A 15,193-nucleotide genomic window follows, 5' to 3' on the forward strand; every position below is an offset into this window, starting at 1 on the left:
AGGAAAAAACTTTTTTTTTTTATAGATCAACTGGCTCCAGAAAGTTAAACAGGTTTGTAAATTACTTCTATTAAAAAATCTTAATCCTTTCAGTACTTATGAGCTTCTGAAGTTAAGGTTGTTCTTTTCTGTCTAAATCCTCTCTGATGACGCGTGTCTCGGGAAACGCCCAGTTTAGAAGCAAATCCCCATAGCAAACCTCTTCTAAAAAGGGAGTTTCCCGAGACAGGTGTCATCAGAGAGGATATAGACAGAAAAGAACAACCTTAACTTCAGAAGCTCATAAGTACTGAAAGGATTAAGATTTTTTTAATAGAAGTAATTTACAAATCTGTTTAACTTTCTGGAGCCAGTTGATATATATAAAAAGTTTTTTCCTGGAATACCCCCTTAAGTTAGTCGTGAACAACCAAATAATTATTTTGCCCACAGTTCAGCCTTAATGGCTGCAAAACCCCAAGAGTATTACCTATTTCTGGATAAAATGAAGGATAAGTCAGGGTTAATGTGTCCCTTATTTAAGCAAGTTGCTTTTGGTGGCAGCCTATAGGCAAGAGTATACCAGGCCTCTATAAACCATAGAACTTTGCCAAGTTCCAACAACCAAATAGGATGGGCTGTTTAGTGGGGACCCTTTAAAGGGGTACTCCGGTGGAAAACTATTTATTTATTTTTTTAAATCAACTGGTGCTAACTAGTTAAACAGATTTGTAAATTACTTTTATTTAAAAAATCTTAATCCCTCCAGTAATTATCAGCTTCTGTATGCTCCACAGGAAGTTCTTTTCTTTTTGAATTTATTTTCTGTCTGACCACAGTGCTCTCTGCTGACACATCTGTTCATGTCAGGAACTGTCCAGAGCAGGAGAGGTTTGCTATGGGCATTTGTTTCTGCTCTGGACAGTTCCTGACATGGACATAGGTGTCAGCATAGTGCACTGTGGTCAGACTGGAAAGAACTACACAACTTCCTGTGGAGCATACAGCAGCTGAAAAGTACTGGAAGGATTAAGATTTTTAAATAGAAGTCATTTGCAAATCTGTTTAACTTTCTTGCACCAGTTGATATAGAAGAAATTGTTTTCCACCAGAGTACCCCTTTAAAGGGGTACTCTGCCTGAAAACATCTTATCCACTATCCAAAGGATAAGAGGGTAAGATGTCTGTTCACGAGTTTCCTGCCACTGGGGACTTCTGCGATCTCCGGGCCTGGCTGGTTGGAGCTTCTGTGTTCATGAAATCACGCCACTCATGTCTATTGGAGGGGGTGTGACTGCTAGTGTGTAGCCATCACACCTCCTCCTATAGACATCTGTGCAGCGGATGACTGGGGTGCCACAGCAGAGATCGTGAGGGTCCCCTGCAGCCGAACCCCCGCAATTAGACATCTTATCCCCTCTCCTTTGAATAGGGGAGAAGATGTTTTCTGGCAGAGTACCCCTTTATGGTCTGTTTACTCGTACAGTATTCTGTGCAGATTTGACGCGCAGGATTTTCTGCTGCAGATTTCAATGTAAGCTGATCACAGCTTGAAATCCTGCGCATCAAATCTGCGCAGTATACTGTATATGTGAATAGATGCTTAGGGTGCGTTCACACTGCGGAGTCTCCGCTCGCTGAATTCCGCGAGCGGAGGTTCCGCCTGGCGGCCGCTGCCATGGTTGCTTCGGCGCTAGGGCCGCTGGGCACTAAGCCGTCACCATTGACGGCTATGCAGTGCTCGCGGAATCTGCGCGAAGAATGAACATGTTCTTTCTTTCCACGGAACAATTTCAGCGGCGGAATTGTCCGCCGCAGAAATTCCGCAGTGTGAACGGGTCTCGCGGAGACCCATTCACACTAATGTTAAGTTCACACCGCGGAGTTCCGCTCGTGGAATTCCGTAGTGTGAACGCACCCTTAAAGGGAATCTGTCATCAGTATCACCCGCATTAACCTGTTGGTACAAACTTGTAGTGCGGGAGACACTGATTACAATACTACTAACCATCTGCAGATCCATGCCTCCGTAGTTCCAGTTATTTGTTATGTAGTACTGAGACTGTTTGGTGCACAAGGGGCATCACCAATCCCCAGGTGCACGGAAGAGAGGGGAGTAGCTGCAGAGTGAAGAGCCATTCTGCAGCATAGGAGGCTCTGCATAGAGGAGGAGGTGTTACTCTGAGGATGCCAGACATAACCCTGCACTCAGGGCTTGGTAACACCCCTGTGCACCAAACAGGCTCATTATCATCTAACCAATAACCAAAATTACGCACAAATGGATGAACCGATCTGCGGATGGTAAGTATCACTGTCATTTGTGTCACTGTGCCAACAGGTTAATATGGTGATATTGATGACCCCTTTAATCTGACCCTCTCTGCACCCTTTAGCTCGACCCCATGGAGCATCAGTTTGTTTGACCCTAAAAGGGATGTAAGAACATGTTTTCCTTTTCTCTTTAAAATTACATAGGGGTCTCACAAAGAGGTGGCAGGGTATTTCTTTAGTTACTGAAGGGAAAGTTTACTGGAGGCCAAAGGCTGTCCAGGCATGCTGGAAGTTGTAGTTTTGCAACAGCTGTAGGCACCCTGGTTAGGGAACAGTGGTGTAGACAATAATCCGATCACCTACAGTAACTGCTTGACAATAAGGCTGCATTCACACCATGTTTTTGCAATACAGTTCCCGTATACGTTTCGATGTGAAAACCGTACGGAAGCGTATTGAAAACCGTATGAATTGAGTCTTTGTTGAAAACCGTATGCCAAACGATTCATCCGGTTGCATCCATTTTGCATCTTGTACGGTTTTGTCCATTTTTTTTTTTTACCCAAAAGCGTAGCCTACCACTGTCTTTGGTCCGGGATAAAAAAAACGTTAAACTGTATTTTTTTAGTTTTTTTTTAACATGAGTCAATGGAAACCGTATAGAACCATAGGTGCTTACGGTTTCATCTGGTTTGCACCATACATTTTTTGACTTTGCTGTTTTTTTTTTTTTTCCGGGAATTGCAATCAAACAAGTGAAACTTTGTTCATAATGGAGTTTTTTTCTTAAAAAACTGATGCAACTGGACATCATTTTTCAAACCGCATACGGTTTTTAACCGTATATGGGTTTTTAACCTTGTATGGGTTAAAATTTGTACACACGTTTTCATATAGGTTAGTCCGGTTTTGAGTAGGGATCGACCGATATCGATTTTTTTTTAGGGCTGATACCGATAATCTGTGGCCTCTCAGGCCAATAGCCGCTAAGTTCTACTGATATTCCGGTATAAGTTATCGTCTATTTCTCCAAAAGCACCCGCTTTAAATCAATGAGCTGCAGCGAGTTTTGTGGGGCCAGAAACCGCCGCCGCCACCCGCTTCTCTCCCCCTGCCTGTCCTGGGGTCCTCCTGAATCCAACCACCACCGCTGCCCCATTGCCTCCCCCATCCCTGGTTTTATAATTACCTGTTCCCAGGGCCCGGGGTCCGCACTACTTCTGGCTCCGGCGGCGTCCTGAGCTGTCACTGTGCGCACTGATGGTGACGTCGCGTTGAGGACGTCACTCGTCATTACGCAGCGCACAGCGTAACGCAGGATGCCGCAGGAGCCAGAAGTAGTGTGGACCCCGGGAACAGGTAATGATAAAACAGTGGATGGGGGAGGCAATGGGGGCAGCGGCCGGGGCGGTGCGATGTGGGGGGGTTGTCCGTGCGGGGCATTATCGGATTATAGGCAAGGTAATTGCCTATACCGATAACGTCCAAAATCGTGAATATCGGCCAAACCGATAAACGGTCGATCCCTAGTTTTGAGGAATCAGTTTTTCATCAAAAACCTGATGCGGGAACTGTATTGCAAAAACGTGGTATGAATGCAGCCTAAGTGGTGGTTGACAGGCTCTGAATACATGTGAATGCTGTTGTTAGACTTTGCTTTACTGCTGCACATAGAAGCCATACGTAGAGCTACAAGATGTACATTATAAAGTGATGTGTTCAGACTTATTTGCATTTAATATTTGGTATACATCACAATTTAAGTTCTCCGTTTACACAGAAGGTAATTATAAATATTTATGTCTTTCTTTGCATATTTGCTGTTTATGTTGCTATTAACCCCTCAGTAACTTTTATTTTAGGTTATTATTTTAATGTCAAGTTGTCATGTGGCTTTGTGCATAGACAGATCAAGGTCATTATCATTTATTTTGGGGTGCACGTCTTCCTGTACATCACTTATTTATGCAATTTAAGGCTATTTCTGGCTGTACAAGTTCCCAAACTATAAGAAAATAGATGTAATAAAATTTTTCAAATGGGATACTGGCAGATTGCACCCTTGACCGCAAAATGTGACATTTCAAGCTGCTTGGGTGGTCTGCAGACTGCATGTGGAGGATGGGGAGGTTTCAAGCTGAAGCTGCTTTGTTGCTGAATCATTGCAGGTCCTTATGATTTTGGAGGGGTCCTAACCAACAGTAATCGAGATGTGGTCAATGGTGACGCTTTACACAAGAGGAATCAGACTTACAAAGAAATGCACTGGTGAGGGGAAAATGTTTTTGTATTTTTATGTAGTGTCGGCCAGTCGTGCTCATGCTTTTTACTGGCTGCTGTGTTATTGTCATCGGACTTCAGATCTTGGTGAGCCATTGCTACATGATCCCAAAAAAATGTGTTCATAATCAACAAATATCCTTAAAACTCAGCGGTGCCAAGAGTTGACTTTTCAATTAGGAGATTTTTCGGTATGTCCTTCACCCTGTAATGTTGATTTAGACTTGCCTGCCTGTGGATTATCCAATCTAAAGTGCAATGGCAGGCACTGCTCCTCTTCATTGTTTGCCAGGCACCGCTCCATATATTATATAGTGGCTGTCACTGCAGGTTCTGTTTTAAAGAGGCACTCCGGGTTATTGGGTCCCCCCCCCCCATATAATGCACACTCACTATAACTAGCCCTACACCACCATTTGTTTTATTCCAGCACAGCTGTATCTCTACATTTCAGTACAGTCACTGGGTCATGTGATCAACAGTCTGAATCTCCAAACCTTCCAGGGCTTAAAGGGGTACTCCGCTCCTAAACATCTTATACCCTATCCAAAGAATAGGGAATAAGATGTCAGGTCACAGGGGGTCTGGTTGCGCTGGGACCCCCAGCACTGCGGTGTTCTGAACATGGAAGCCTGGGGCTGCCGTCATGCCCCCTCCCATAGACATGAATGGAGGGGGCGTGGCATGATGTCACTAAAACAGAATGCTGCGGTGCCGGCTCAGAGATCCCGCAACCCGACCCCCTGTGATCTGACATCTTATCCCCTATCCTTTGAATAGGGGAAAAGAGGTCTAGGGTGGAGTACACCTTTAAAGGGTACCTCTCATCAAAAAAACTTTTGATATATTATAGATTAATGTATGCAGAATAACTTCACAATTGCATGTTATTAAAAAATATGCTTCTTTCTATTTAATTTTCCACTTTGAAGAAATTACCACTAGGGGTCTCCCTACCAGTCCTGGCAGCAAGCATTTCAGACTCATGCTGGAGTCCTAAACACTATGAGCTGCCAGTCTGCTTTGTTCACAAAGGAGAACACTCAGAGCTGCCAGCCTGCTTTGTTCACAGCCTTTTTGGCTGTGAACAAAGCAGGCTGGCCGCTCTGAGTGTTTAGGACTCCAGCATGAGTCAGAAATGCTTGCTGACAGGACTGATCGGGAAAAATACAATAGAAAGAAGCATATTTTTCATTAACATGCTATTGGAAAGTTATTCAACATGCATTAATCTAAAATATATCAAAAGTTTATTTGATGAGAGGTACCCTTTAATGTGTTGTAGCAGGATGTCCGTTCTGGGTCAGCTGACTTCCTGTGAACTACAGGATGACATCATCATCTACCAGATCCCTCCTACTAACTCTCAACTCCCCTCCCAGCTCTGTCTTTTATCCTTATGGGATATATAGGAGTGCGATTTCCTGAGGCTGTGTTCACATATTGCATTTTGTGCTGCATTTTTGCTGTGAATTTACTGCAGTTATTTATTATAATTGTGCAAATGTGTCATTTTTTTATCTGATTTTGAAGGTTGCTGCAAAAACAACTTAGATGCAGAAACAAAATGCAGAAGGTTTCCAACATGTAAACACAGCCTAAAGACTTCAAATCTAAACAAAACACTTTCCTTTTGAATATAGGTCAAATCATTTTTTTTGCCTTAACCTTTCTCTAAAAAAGCACTTTTAATAAGAGAATGCACCAAAACTGGCCCAACCTTCGGATGATAAGTCTGACCTCCAAGATGACCAGGTGCAATGATCAAGCGCCACACCCAGTCTCTCTGATTAGCCAGATTCATGGGAAATGTAGGCAGCATGAGCTAGGGATTTTAGTGATCTGTGTTCATCCAACATTGAGCACAACTCATGCCTGCCACATCAGCTAAAAGAGGTAAGCACAAGACAAACACAAGAACCTCTGTTCTCTAATATTAGCCTATGCTGTACTATATAATCTGCTTTAAGTTTCAGTTTGGTCAGTATTTTTAGTCAGAACCAGGAGTGTCCGCAAACCATAAAAAAATTTTTTGCCATTATTGTTTTTCTTACTCTTTCTATTCTACTCCTGGCTTTGACTAAAAATGCTGACTGAAATACTGGCCCTCATTTACTATTGCAAACCCGACATGTTTTGTGGGATTGTGCGCCAGATTCTGTCGCATTGCGCCAGAAATTCTGTCTGTGTCAGATTTTACGCCAGAATTGAAAAAACCCCGACTAACTCTCCATTTTGCTAAGAAAACCCAAAAAAGGGGCTTGGCCAGCGGGGGAAGGGGACATGGTCTCTGAAAAGGGGTGTGTTCCCAACATTTTCACAAAAACCCAACATATTTACTAAGGTTTCCACATAAAATATGGTGGATTGAGCTGAGGAAAACCAGACAGATCAGAACATGTGTAAAAAAAGGAAAATGTAGGGAAACCTTAGTAAATACCGTGGAAAATAAATTGTAGGGAATTAAAACCCACAAAGAAACCTACACAACACTCTTAGTAAATAAGGGCCACTGTGTGTGAACCCGTCTAAATTCGGATGAAATACTACCAGGTCACTTGATTTTTCATGGTCTCTGTGCTGGATACAAGGTCGCATGAACATAAGGCTGGAACATCTGTCTCGCTGATCCTGTTACACCTGTCTGTTCTTTATCCGTTGTGACGTTTATAACCTCACTGACCTTTTTTTGTCAGCACCACCTGGCAGCATAGATAATTCCGTGCTTAGGTAATTTGCTCCAATGTGGTGCTTTTAATTAGTATTCCTACAAATATAGCAGGACTGAGTTTGTAATTTGCCTCTCTGATATATGCATGTCCTATTCTTATACTGTAGAACTGCAGGTAATCCTACTGCCTTAGGCTGGGTTCACATCACGTTTTTGCCATACTGTTTTCTATCCGTTTTTCTAAAGAAAACCGTATGGCAAAAAAACTGATGGAACAGTATGGGAAAAAGTAAACCGTATGCGTTTTTAAACTGTATACTGTTTTGAAAAGTGCATACAGTTCCGTCCGTTTTTATAAAAAAAAAAAAAAAACATGCGTTTTTGATAATTTTGTCCATTTTTAATGGGAGGGGTGTTGGGTGGGGACTTTAGGATGCAAATGCGCATGTGCAAAGTAAAAACCGTATACGGTTTCCCATATGGAACCGTATACATGTGCGTTTCCCATTGACGTCCATGTTAAAAAAAACGTATGCGGTTGCAGTACGGTTTTTAAACCGGAGTCAAAACCGTGGTTGACGTCAATGGGAAACGCACATATATAAGGTTCCATACAGGAAAACATATGCGTTTTTTACTTTGCACATGCGCATTTGCATCCTTAAGTCCCCACCCAAGACCCCTCCCATTAAAAATGGACACAATTATCAAAAACTTTTTTTTTTTTTATAAAAAATGGACGGAACTGTATGCACTTTGAAAAACAGTATACGGCTTAAAAACGCATATGGTTTACTTTTTCCCATACTGCTCCATCCGTTTTTTTGCCATACAGTTTTCTTTAGAAAAACGGATTGAAAACAGTATGGCAAAAACATGATGTGAACCTAGCCTTACAGAGGAAGACGATGATCCAGCACTTGAAGTACGATAGCTTTATTGAAGGTCACATGACACTGTTAAAATCGACCATACCACCAGACGCGTTTCGAGCGCATGCGCTCGAAACGCGTCTGTGGTATGGTCGATTTTAACAGTGTCATGTGATCTTCAATAAAGCTATCGTACTTCAAGTGCTGGATCATCGTCGTCTTCTGCATATTGTACCCTGATTCGTGCACTACACTGGAGGGTAGAGCTGGATTCCCTCTCTTCAATCCTACTGCTTTATATTTACTTGGTCACGATACAATGGTGAAAGATCTTGACCAGATTAGTATAAAAAACGACCCGTCTTGGCCAATAGTAAGCATATTTTGCACATTGAAGTAAATGCCTCATATTTTCATTCCTTTACATATTACCCCACAAATCTTAAATCGGCACCCAAAAAATTATTGATATGCTATAGAGATATATCAAATGTTGTAGTTGGTCCTTACCTGAGTGTTCAGACCCCAACCAGTTGGTAGAACGAGCAAAGTGCCGTCTTGCGTAATGTGAGATGGTCCCATAACGTAAATCTATTAGGACCGTCTCTGTTACATAGAGTGTGTGGCATCTCACGCCGCTCATTCTATCTATTGGTCAGAGTCTGAACAGTTAGACTCTGACCAATAAATACTTTTAATATGTCTCTATGACATATCAAAAATGTATTTTCTTTTTGTGACAGGTACACAGTGGTCCCTTACCCAATCCACAAGTCCCACCAAGGTTTTTTCAGTTACTCATTTGAAATAAAAGGGTGGCCTTTAAAGGGGTACTCCGGTGGAAAACTTTTATTTATTTATTTATTTTTTTTAAATCAACTGGTGCCAGAAAGTTAAACAGATTTGTAATTTACTTCTATAAAAAAAAATCTTAATCTTCCAGTACTTATTAGCTGCTGAATACTACAGAAGAAATTATTTTCGTTTTGGAACACAGAGCTCTCTGCTTACATCATGAGCACAGTGCTGACATCTCTGTCCATTTTAGGAACTGCCCAGAGCAGCATATGTTTGCTATGGGGATTTTCTCCTACTCTGGACAGTTCTTAAAATGGACAGAGGTGTCTGCTGACATCACGAGCACAGTGCTCTCTGCTGAGAGCTCTGTGTTCCAAAAAGAAAAATTTCTTCTGTAGTATTCAGCAGATAAGTACTGGAAGGATTAAGATTTTTTTAATAGAAGTAATTTACAAATCTGTTTAACTTTCGGGCACCAGTTGATTAAAAAAAAAAAATAATAAGTTTTCCACCGGAGTACCCATTTAAGAACAGAGTTGGAAACCTTTTGCTTTAAAGGATTATTTCAATCACATGCATTCATGCCATAAATGTCTGAAAGATGACACTGTACTTCTCTCCACAACATAGCGCTCCTAACTCCTGTCTTGACTAGGGAGACAACCAATGGCCGTTTTATCTAGACAAAGACCAAGTAAAGCCAAGCTTGCTATTAGAGATGAGCGAATTTACAGTAAATTCAATTCGTCACGAACTTCTCGGCTCGGCAGTTGATTACTTATCCTGCATAAATTAGTTCAGCTTTCAGGTGCTCCCGTGGGCTGGAAAAGGTGGATACATTCCTAGGGAAGAGTCTCCTAGGACTGTATCCACCTTTTCCAGCCCACGGGAGCACCTGAAAGCTGAACTAATTTATGCAGGAAAAGTCATCAACTGCCGAGCCGAGAAGTTTGTGACGAATTGAATTTACTGTAAATTCGCTCATCTCTAATTGCTATTTTCCACTGTTTCCGTAACTACCATTGAAGAAGTTTATAGGAGTTATAAAAACTGAGTAGCACAGTGAGTTCTGCTCTTTCCATAATGCATCTTTTAATGAAGGGATTTCCATAATTGGGAAATTGCTCTGTATCTTAGAAATGAATGGATTCCAAGCTGCAATAACAGACAACGCATATGGAACTGTTTGTAGAAGGCAGAAAAATCACAAACCTCTTTTCTTATAACAGAAAACCACTTTAATAATGTCAATAAGACCGATCAAAATGGATCTCTGTTTAGATTTTGCTTAGAATCGATCACAATAGTTGTTTTTTGGGGGGGATTTTACATTAATGACCTATCCTTAGAATAGTTTATAAATGTGGAATCCATAACAGTTTGACCCTATGGAGCCCAGTGAAGAGCAGAACAAAGGGGACTACAGCTCAGCCCATTGAAGTAAATACCAAAGCAGTACTGAACCAGATGTGGTTAAAGGGGCACTCCATTGGAAAACACTTTTTATTAAATCAACTGGTGCCAGAAAGTTAAACAGATTTGTAAATCAAGTATACAAATTTAACCACACCTCAAGAATATCACCCTACTGGGTACACGATGAATAAAAAATGAGACAGATGGTTTCTGAAAAAATGCAAATTTTAATAAACAGAAATATCAATATAAAATAGTAGTTAAAAGATCAGAGCATTAGTAATAGTAAACGGTCATTGGGCCGTAATGACAGATAGATGTTGATGCAACTACCTAAACAATTCTGGGATAGTCCATGGATATTGGTCCGAATTGGACCGTTAATCCGGCAAAAAAATATAGTAGATGTTTCAATGATGGCACAATTTTTAAAGTGGCATTAGATGGATTCGCTCACAGTTTGTATAGAATGAATGGAACAGTCTCACCCTGGCTGCTGGTTCTGCACTACGGCGGGCCAATGGAAACAAGTCCTGTATTCTCTGTGATGTTCTCGGCGTGAATGCCTTGGCAGCTGGAGGGTTCCGGCAAGGAGCTCCCTCGTAAGCGGTCCGTGGTGACATCAGTGTTTGCTGACATCACGGACCGCTTACGAGGGAGCTCCTTGCCGGAACCCTCCAGCTGCCAAGGCATTCACGCCGAGAACATCGCAGAGAATACAGGACTTGTTTCCATTGGCCCGCCGTAGTGCAGAACCAGCAGCCAGGGTGAGACTGTTCCATTCATTCTATACAAACTGTGAGCGAATCCATCTGATGCCACTCTAACAATTGTGCCATCATTGAAACATCTACTATATTTTTTTGCCGGATTAACGGTCCAATTCGGACCAATATCCATGGACTATCCCAGAATTGTTTAGGTAGTTGCTTCAACATCTATCTGTCATTAGGGCCCAGTGACTGTTTATTATTACTAATGCTCTGATCTTTTAACTACTATTTTATATTGATATTTCTGTTTTTTATTAAAATTTGCATTTTTTCAGAAACCATCTGTCTCATTTTTTATTCATTGTGTACCCAGTAGGGTGATATTCTTGAGGTGTGGTTACATTTGTATACTTGATTTTTCTTTATTTGATCGGTGGGGACCGATTTTTATCCACATTAACCTCGAATATCCCAGGTTGTGAGCCGCACACAGTCTCTTTTTTTTTACCCCTCAGATTTGTAAATTACTTGTATTAAAATGTTTTAATCCTTCCAGTACTTATCAGCTTCTGTATGATCCACAGGATGTTCTTTTCTTTTTGAATTGCCTTTGTGTGACCCCTCTGTCCATGTTGGGAGCTGTCCAGAGCAGGATAGGTTTTCTATGGGGATTTGCTCCTACTCGTTACAGTTCCTAAAATGGACAGAGGTGTCAGCAGAGAGCACTGTGGTCAGGCAGAAAGTAAATTAATAAATAAAAGAACTTCCTGTGGATCATACTGCAGCTGATAAGTAATGGAATGATTAAGATTTTTTCAATATAAGTAATTTACAAATCTCAGAGTAGATTTACAATCTCACATAATAGAGAAATGAAGGATGCACTCACCGCAACCGAAGAAGGTAAAACTTCACCTTATTTAGGCAATGTATCAAACGTACACGATCAGCATAAGTGGGGGAAGGGGAGTGCAGGACGCTGCAGACGCTGAGGGGCTACAGCCTTTTCACCCGCGCGTGCGGGATTCGTCATGCCGGTCTGCGTCATGCCCTACAGCGTCCTGCACTCCCTGTCCTCCACTTATGCTGCTCCTGTCTGTTTGATACATTGCCGAAATAAAGTGAAGTTTTACCTGCCTCTGTTGCGGTGAGTGCATCCTTCATTTCTCTAGTACTGTGATACTTTCAGGCATTTTGTGCTATACACAAGGAGAGCACCTCTGTTCATTTGGCTTATCACACTGTGTGTTGTGGTGTAGCACTGAGTGGGACTGCTAGAGAGGAATTATCCTGCAGCAGTGCCGAACACACCTGTTCATACTAAACTACTAATTTACAAATCTTTCTGGCACCAGTTGATTTAAAAGAAAATGTTTTCCAGTGGAGTACCCCTTTAAAGTGTGCCTTCATTCTTCTGATCAGGTGGGGTCCCTGAGGTTGTCCCTATACAGCTCACGCCATTAATGGATTATGCTAAGGACAGACTATCAGCATGACATCTCGGTGAACCCTTTTAACACTAAGTTATAAGAAAATAATTTTCACAGGCTGGTCTAAAACAAAGAGCAAACAAGACATTTTATTCCGGTTGCAGTATCTTTATCTGTTAGGGACACTTAGAAGTGGATGGCATTATCATGGTCGTATAAGCCTCTTTATTGCTCTAAGCCCAGATGTATGGCAGAGTCACTTGTTGATCTGGGGACTCAGACAGCTAAGGTTTCTCTATCTTCAGCGAGGGATGACTATTGTAATGAAAAATATAATGAATTTTATGGCCAGGATGCCAGGGATTAAGTGTATTTATTATTATACTTCTGATGTGTTGACTTGGCTATTCTGGTGTTTAACCTGTCTTATTGAACCAATTGTTCTCTTGCAGCCTTCATCCCGGGGATCTTTACCCTTTCACCAGGAAACCCTTATTTATTATTGTGGATTCATCTAACAGTGTGGCGTACAAGGTATTCTTTGTGTCCTTTTTTATGGCAAGATATATATGCTACCTGTATTGTTTAGCTGGGGCCTCTGATCTGACCCTAGAGTCACCACCCACTAACAATAAGAACTTATATACATCTCTCTATAGCAGCATATCAGGACTAATCTAATCATCTCATAATTTGTATTGTATCCGACCATGTATAGGGCATTGCGCTGTTAGACATTTATTTTATATACACAGCATAGGCCATAGATGTCTTAAAGAGGTACTCCGCCCTAGATATCTTATCTTCTATCCTAAGGCAAGGGGATAAGATGTCTGATCGCGGGATCCTGCTGCTGGGGACCCCCACAATCTCTCCTGCAGCACCCGGAGTCATCACTGCACGGAGCTTAGTTTGCTCCATGCGTGATGACACAATACAATGGGTTCTGCCTCCTCATGACGTCAATTCCTCTCCGATGCTGGTCCTCAATGCTAATGGTTAGGGTGGGTCACCTCTACGGCCAGTGATTGCCCTGAATCCGTTTTAAGTCTAAAATTAAAGGAGTAGTCTACTGAAAAGTATTTCCACTCTGTGGTGGCCGGGCTGCAAAAAAGAAAGAAACTTTCTCTCCACTTCCTGTGTTCCCCCGTAGCACCGCTACAGCTGTTTGGTCCTCCGGTCTTCTTCCTTCTTTCATGTGCACAGATCATCACACGGCGCTCAGCCGATCACCATCTGCAGAGATATCCTGCCTCGGCTGGTGATAGGCAAAGCCCAGTGTGACGATCCGTGAAGAAGACTGTACCAGAGGACCGAACAGCTGTAGTGGTACTATGGGGGAACGCAGGAGCACTACTCCTTTTCATGCTCGGGAGTATCCCTTTAAAGTTTCTATTCAGCTGCAGCTTATTCATAACCTGTTCCAAGGAAAGCTCAGTGGCTCACAGTATGGCAGTCCCTGCAGCTCCCACTAGGTTTGTTTGTTTCTGCAGTGACGCATGTATTGATTCATGCGGGGCAGATTTGACAATCACATGTCAAGGGTTGGGAGCGATAATTGCTATCAACGTGGTTGTCGCCCAACTTTTTCATAAATAGAACTAGCTAAACACAAACTGTAGCACCGTATTTACAAGGAAATGCTCTTTTAAGATAAAAGAACTGACCAGAGCATTATGTTGTGTGCTGTGGGCGTACGGTGACAGCTGCCGGGCTCGCGTCTTCCTGCAGTTGGGCACAAGCTGGTATTAAGATGGCATTGTTAGTAGTGCTAGCAGCCACAGCTGTGACACCAACTGCTCTCAGCAGCCTCTCCTGTCCTCTTAGTATTTAATGTGACAGACATGGAGGTCTGCCAATTAAGCAACTTACTGTTAGTCATAGCTGGCACAGATCCGCAGCTTGTAAGTTCTAATAAAAATAGAATTGCAGTATATTGTACATTTTTTTCTGTTGAGTTTAGATTTAGGTGAGTATACCAGGTTTTGTACCATTACTGTCTTAAAGAACAGCTCCTGCTATACACATTAATGCCAGCCAATCCTAACAGCAATTTTATGTGTGTGGCTGCAAACCAGATGCCCCCTTAAAATGTGCCCCTGGTATGTTGCGGATCCTTTTGTCCATCTGGGTGATAAGCCAGGGGCAGAGGTTTTTGGTAAAAGCTAGTCTCCCTCTTTCCATTGAAATAAATATGTGCACTCTGTGGACCCTGACCGTGCATGGTTATGATAGGGGCGAGGGGGCTAGTTGTCGCTGAACACTGTTATAAGTATGAACAAAACTAAAACTACTGTGGCTCACCCTCAATTCAGCTGAGGGTCTATCTGTGTACCACCCAATACTAATACCCACTACTAAAGAAACCAATCTATAAAACAAGATGACTCCTCCAGGCTCACAACTATTAACAATAAAATCAGAAAAAAATAGAATGTGCTATAGAAAAATAATAGCCTCAAGTCTGCAATAGATGTGCGCCAAACAATCACATTTAATAATCACATTTAATAATACATGAGTCCATAGCATATACTGCTGCTCAGTGCACAACAGACACTATGCTATATGTGGGCAAAACAAAGTCTCTACAGAAGATAACTCCACAGAATGTTCTGAATGTTACCTTACTCTGTCAGGTCCACAGGCTCCTCTGAGTCGCGCTGGAAATTTTATGTTGTGTTATTAAATGTGATTGTTTGGTGTACATCTGTTAAGGATGGCTGCTGGTTAGGCCTTAAACTGTGAGTGACCTCCGCT

The 15,193-nt window shown here is 42.0% G+C and overlaps 1 protein-coding gene across 9 annotated transcripts in view; it reads left to right on the top strand.

Annotated features, from left to right (window-relative positions):
* Positions 1 to 15,193, top strand: part of SCAI (suppressor of cancer cell invasion) — a 169,484-nt gene that overhangs the window by 137,538 nt on the left and 16,753 nt on the right. For all 9 annotated transcript variants that reach the window (XM_056540589.1, XM_056540581.1, XM_056540584.1 and 6 more), the window contains exons 12-13: positions 4,422 to 4,521; positions 12,886 to 12,967. In XM_056540589.1, the coding sequence (XP_056396564.1) occupies positions 4,422 to 4,521; positions 12,886 to 12,967 (182 nt within the window). The remainder of the gene's footprint in view (positions 1 to 4,421; positions 4,522 to 12,885; positions 12,968 to 15,193) is intronic.

The sequence above is a fragment of the Hyla sarda genome, chromosome 9, assembly GCF_029499605.1.
Source record: "Hyla sarda isolate aHylSar1 chromosome 9, aHylSar1.hap1, whole genome shotgun sequence".
NCBI classification, from domain to species: domain Eukaryota; kingdom Metazoa; phylum Chordata; class Amphibia; order Anura; family Hylidae; genus Hyla; species Hyla sarda.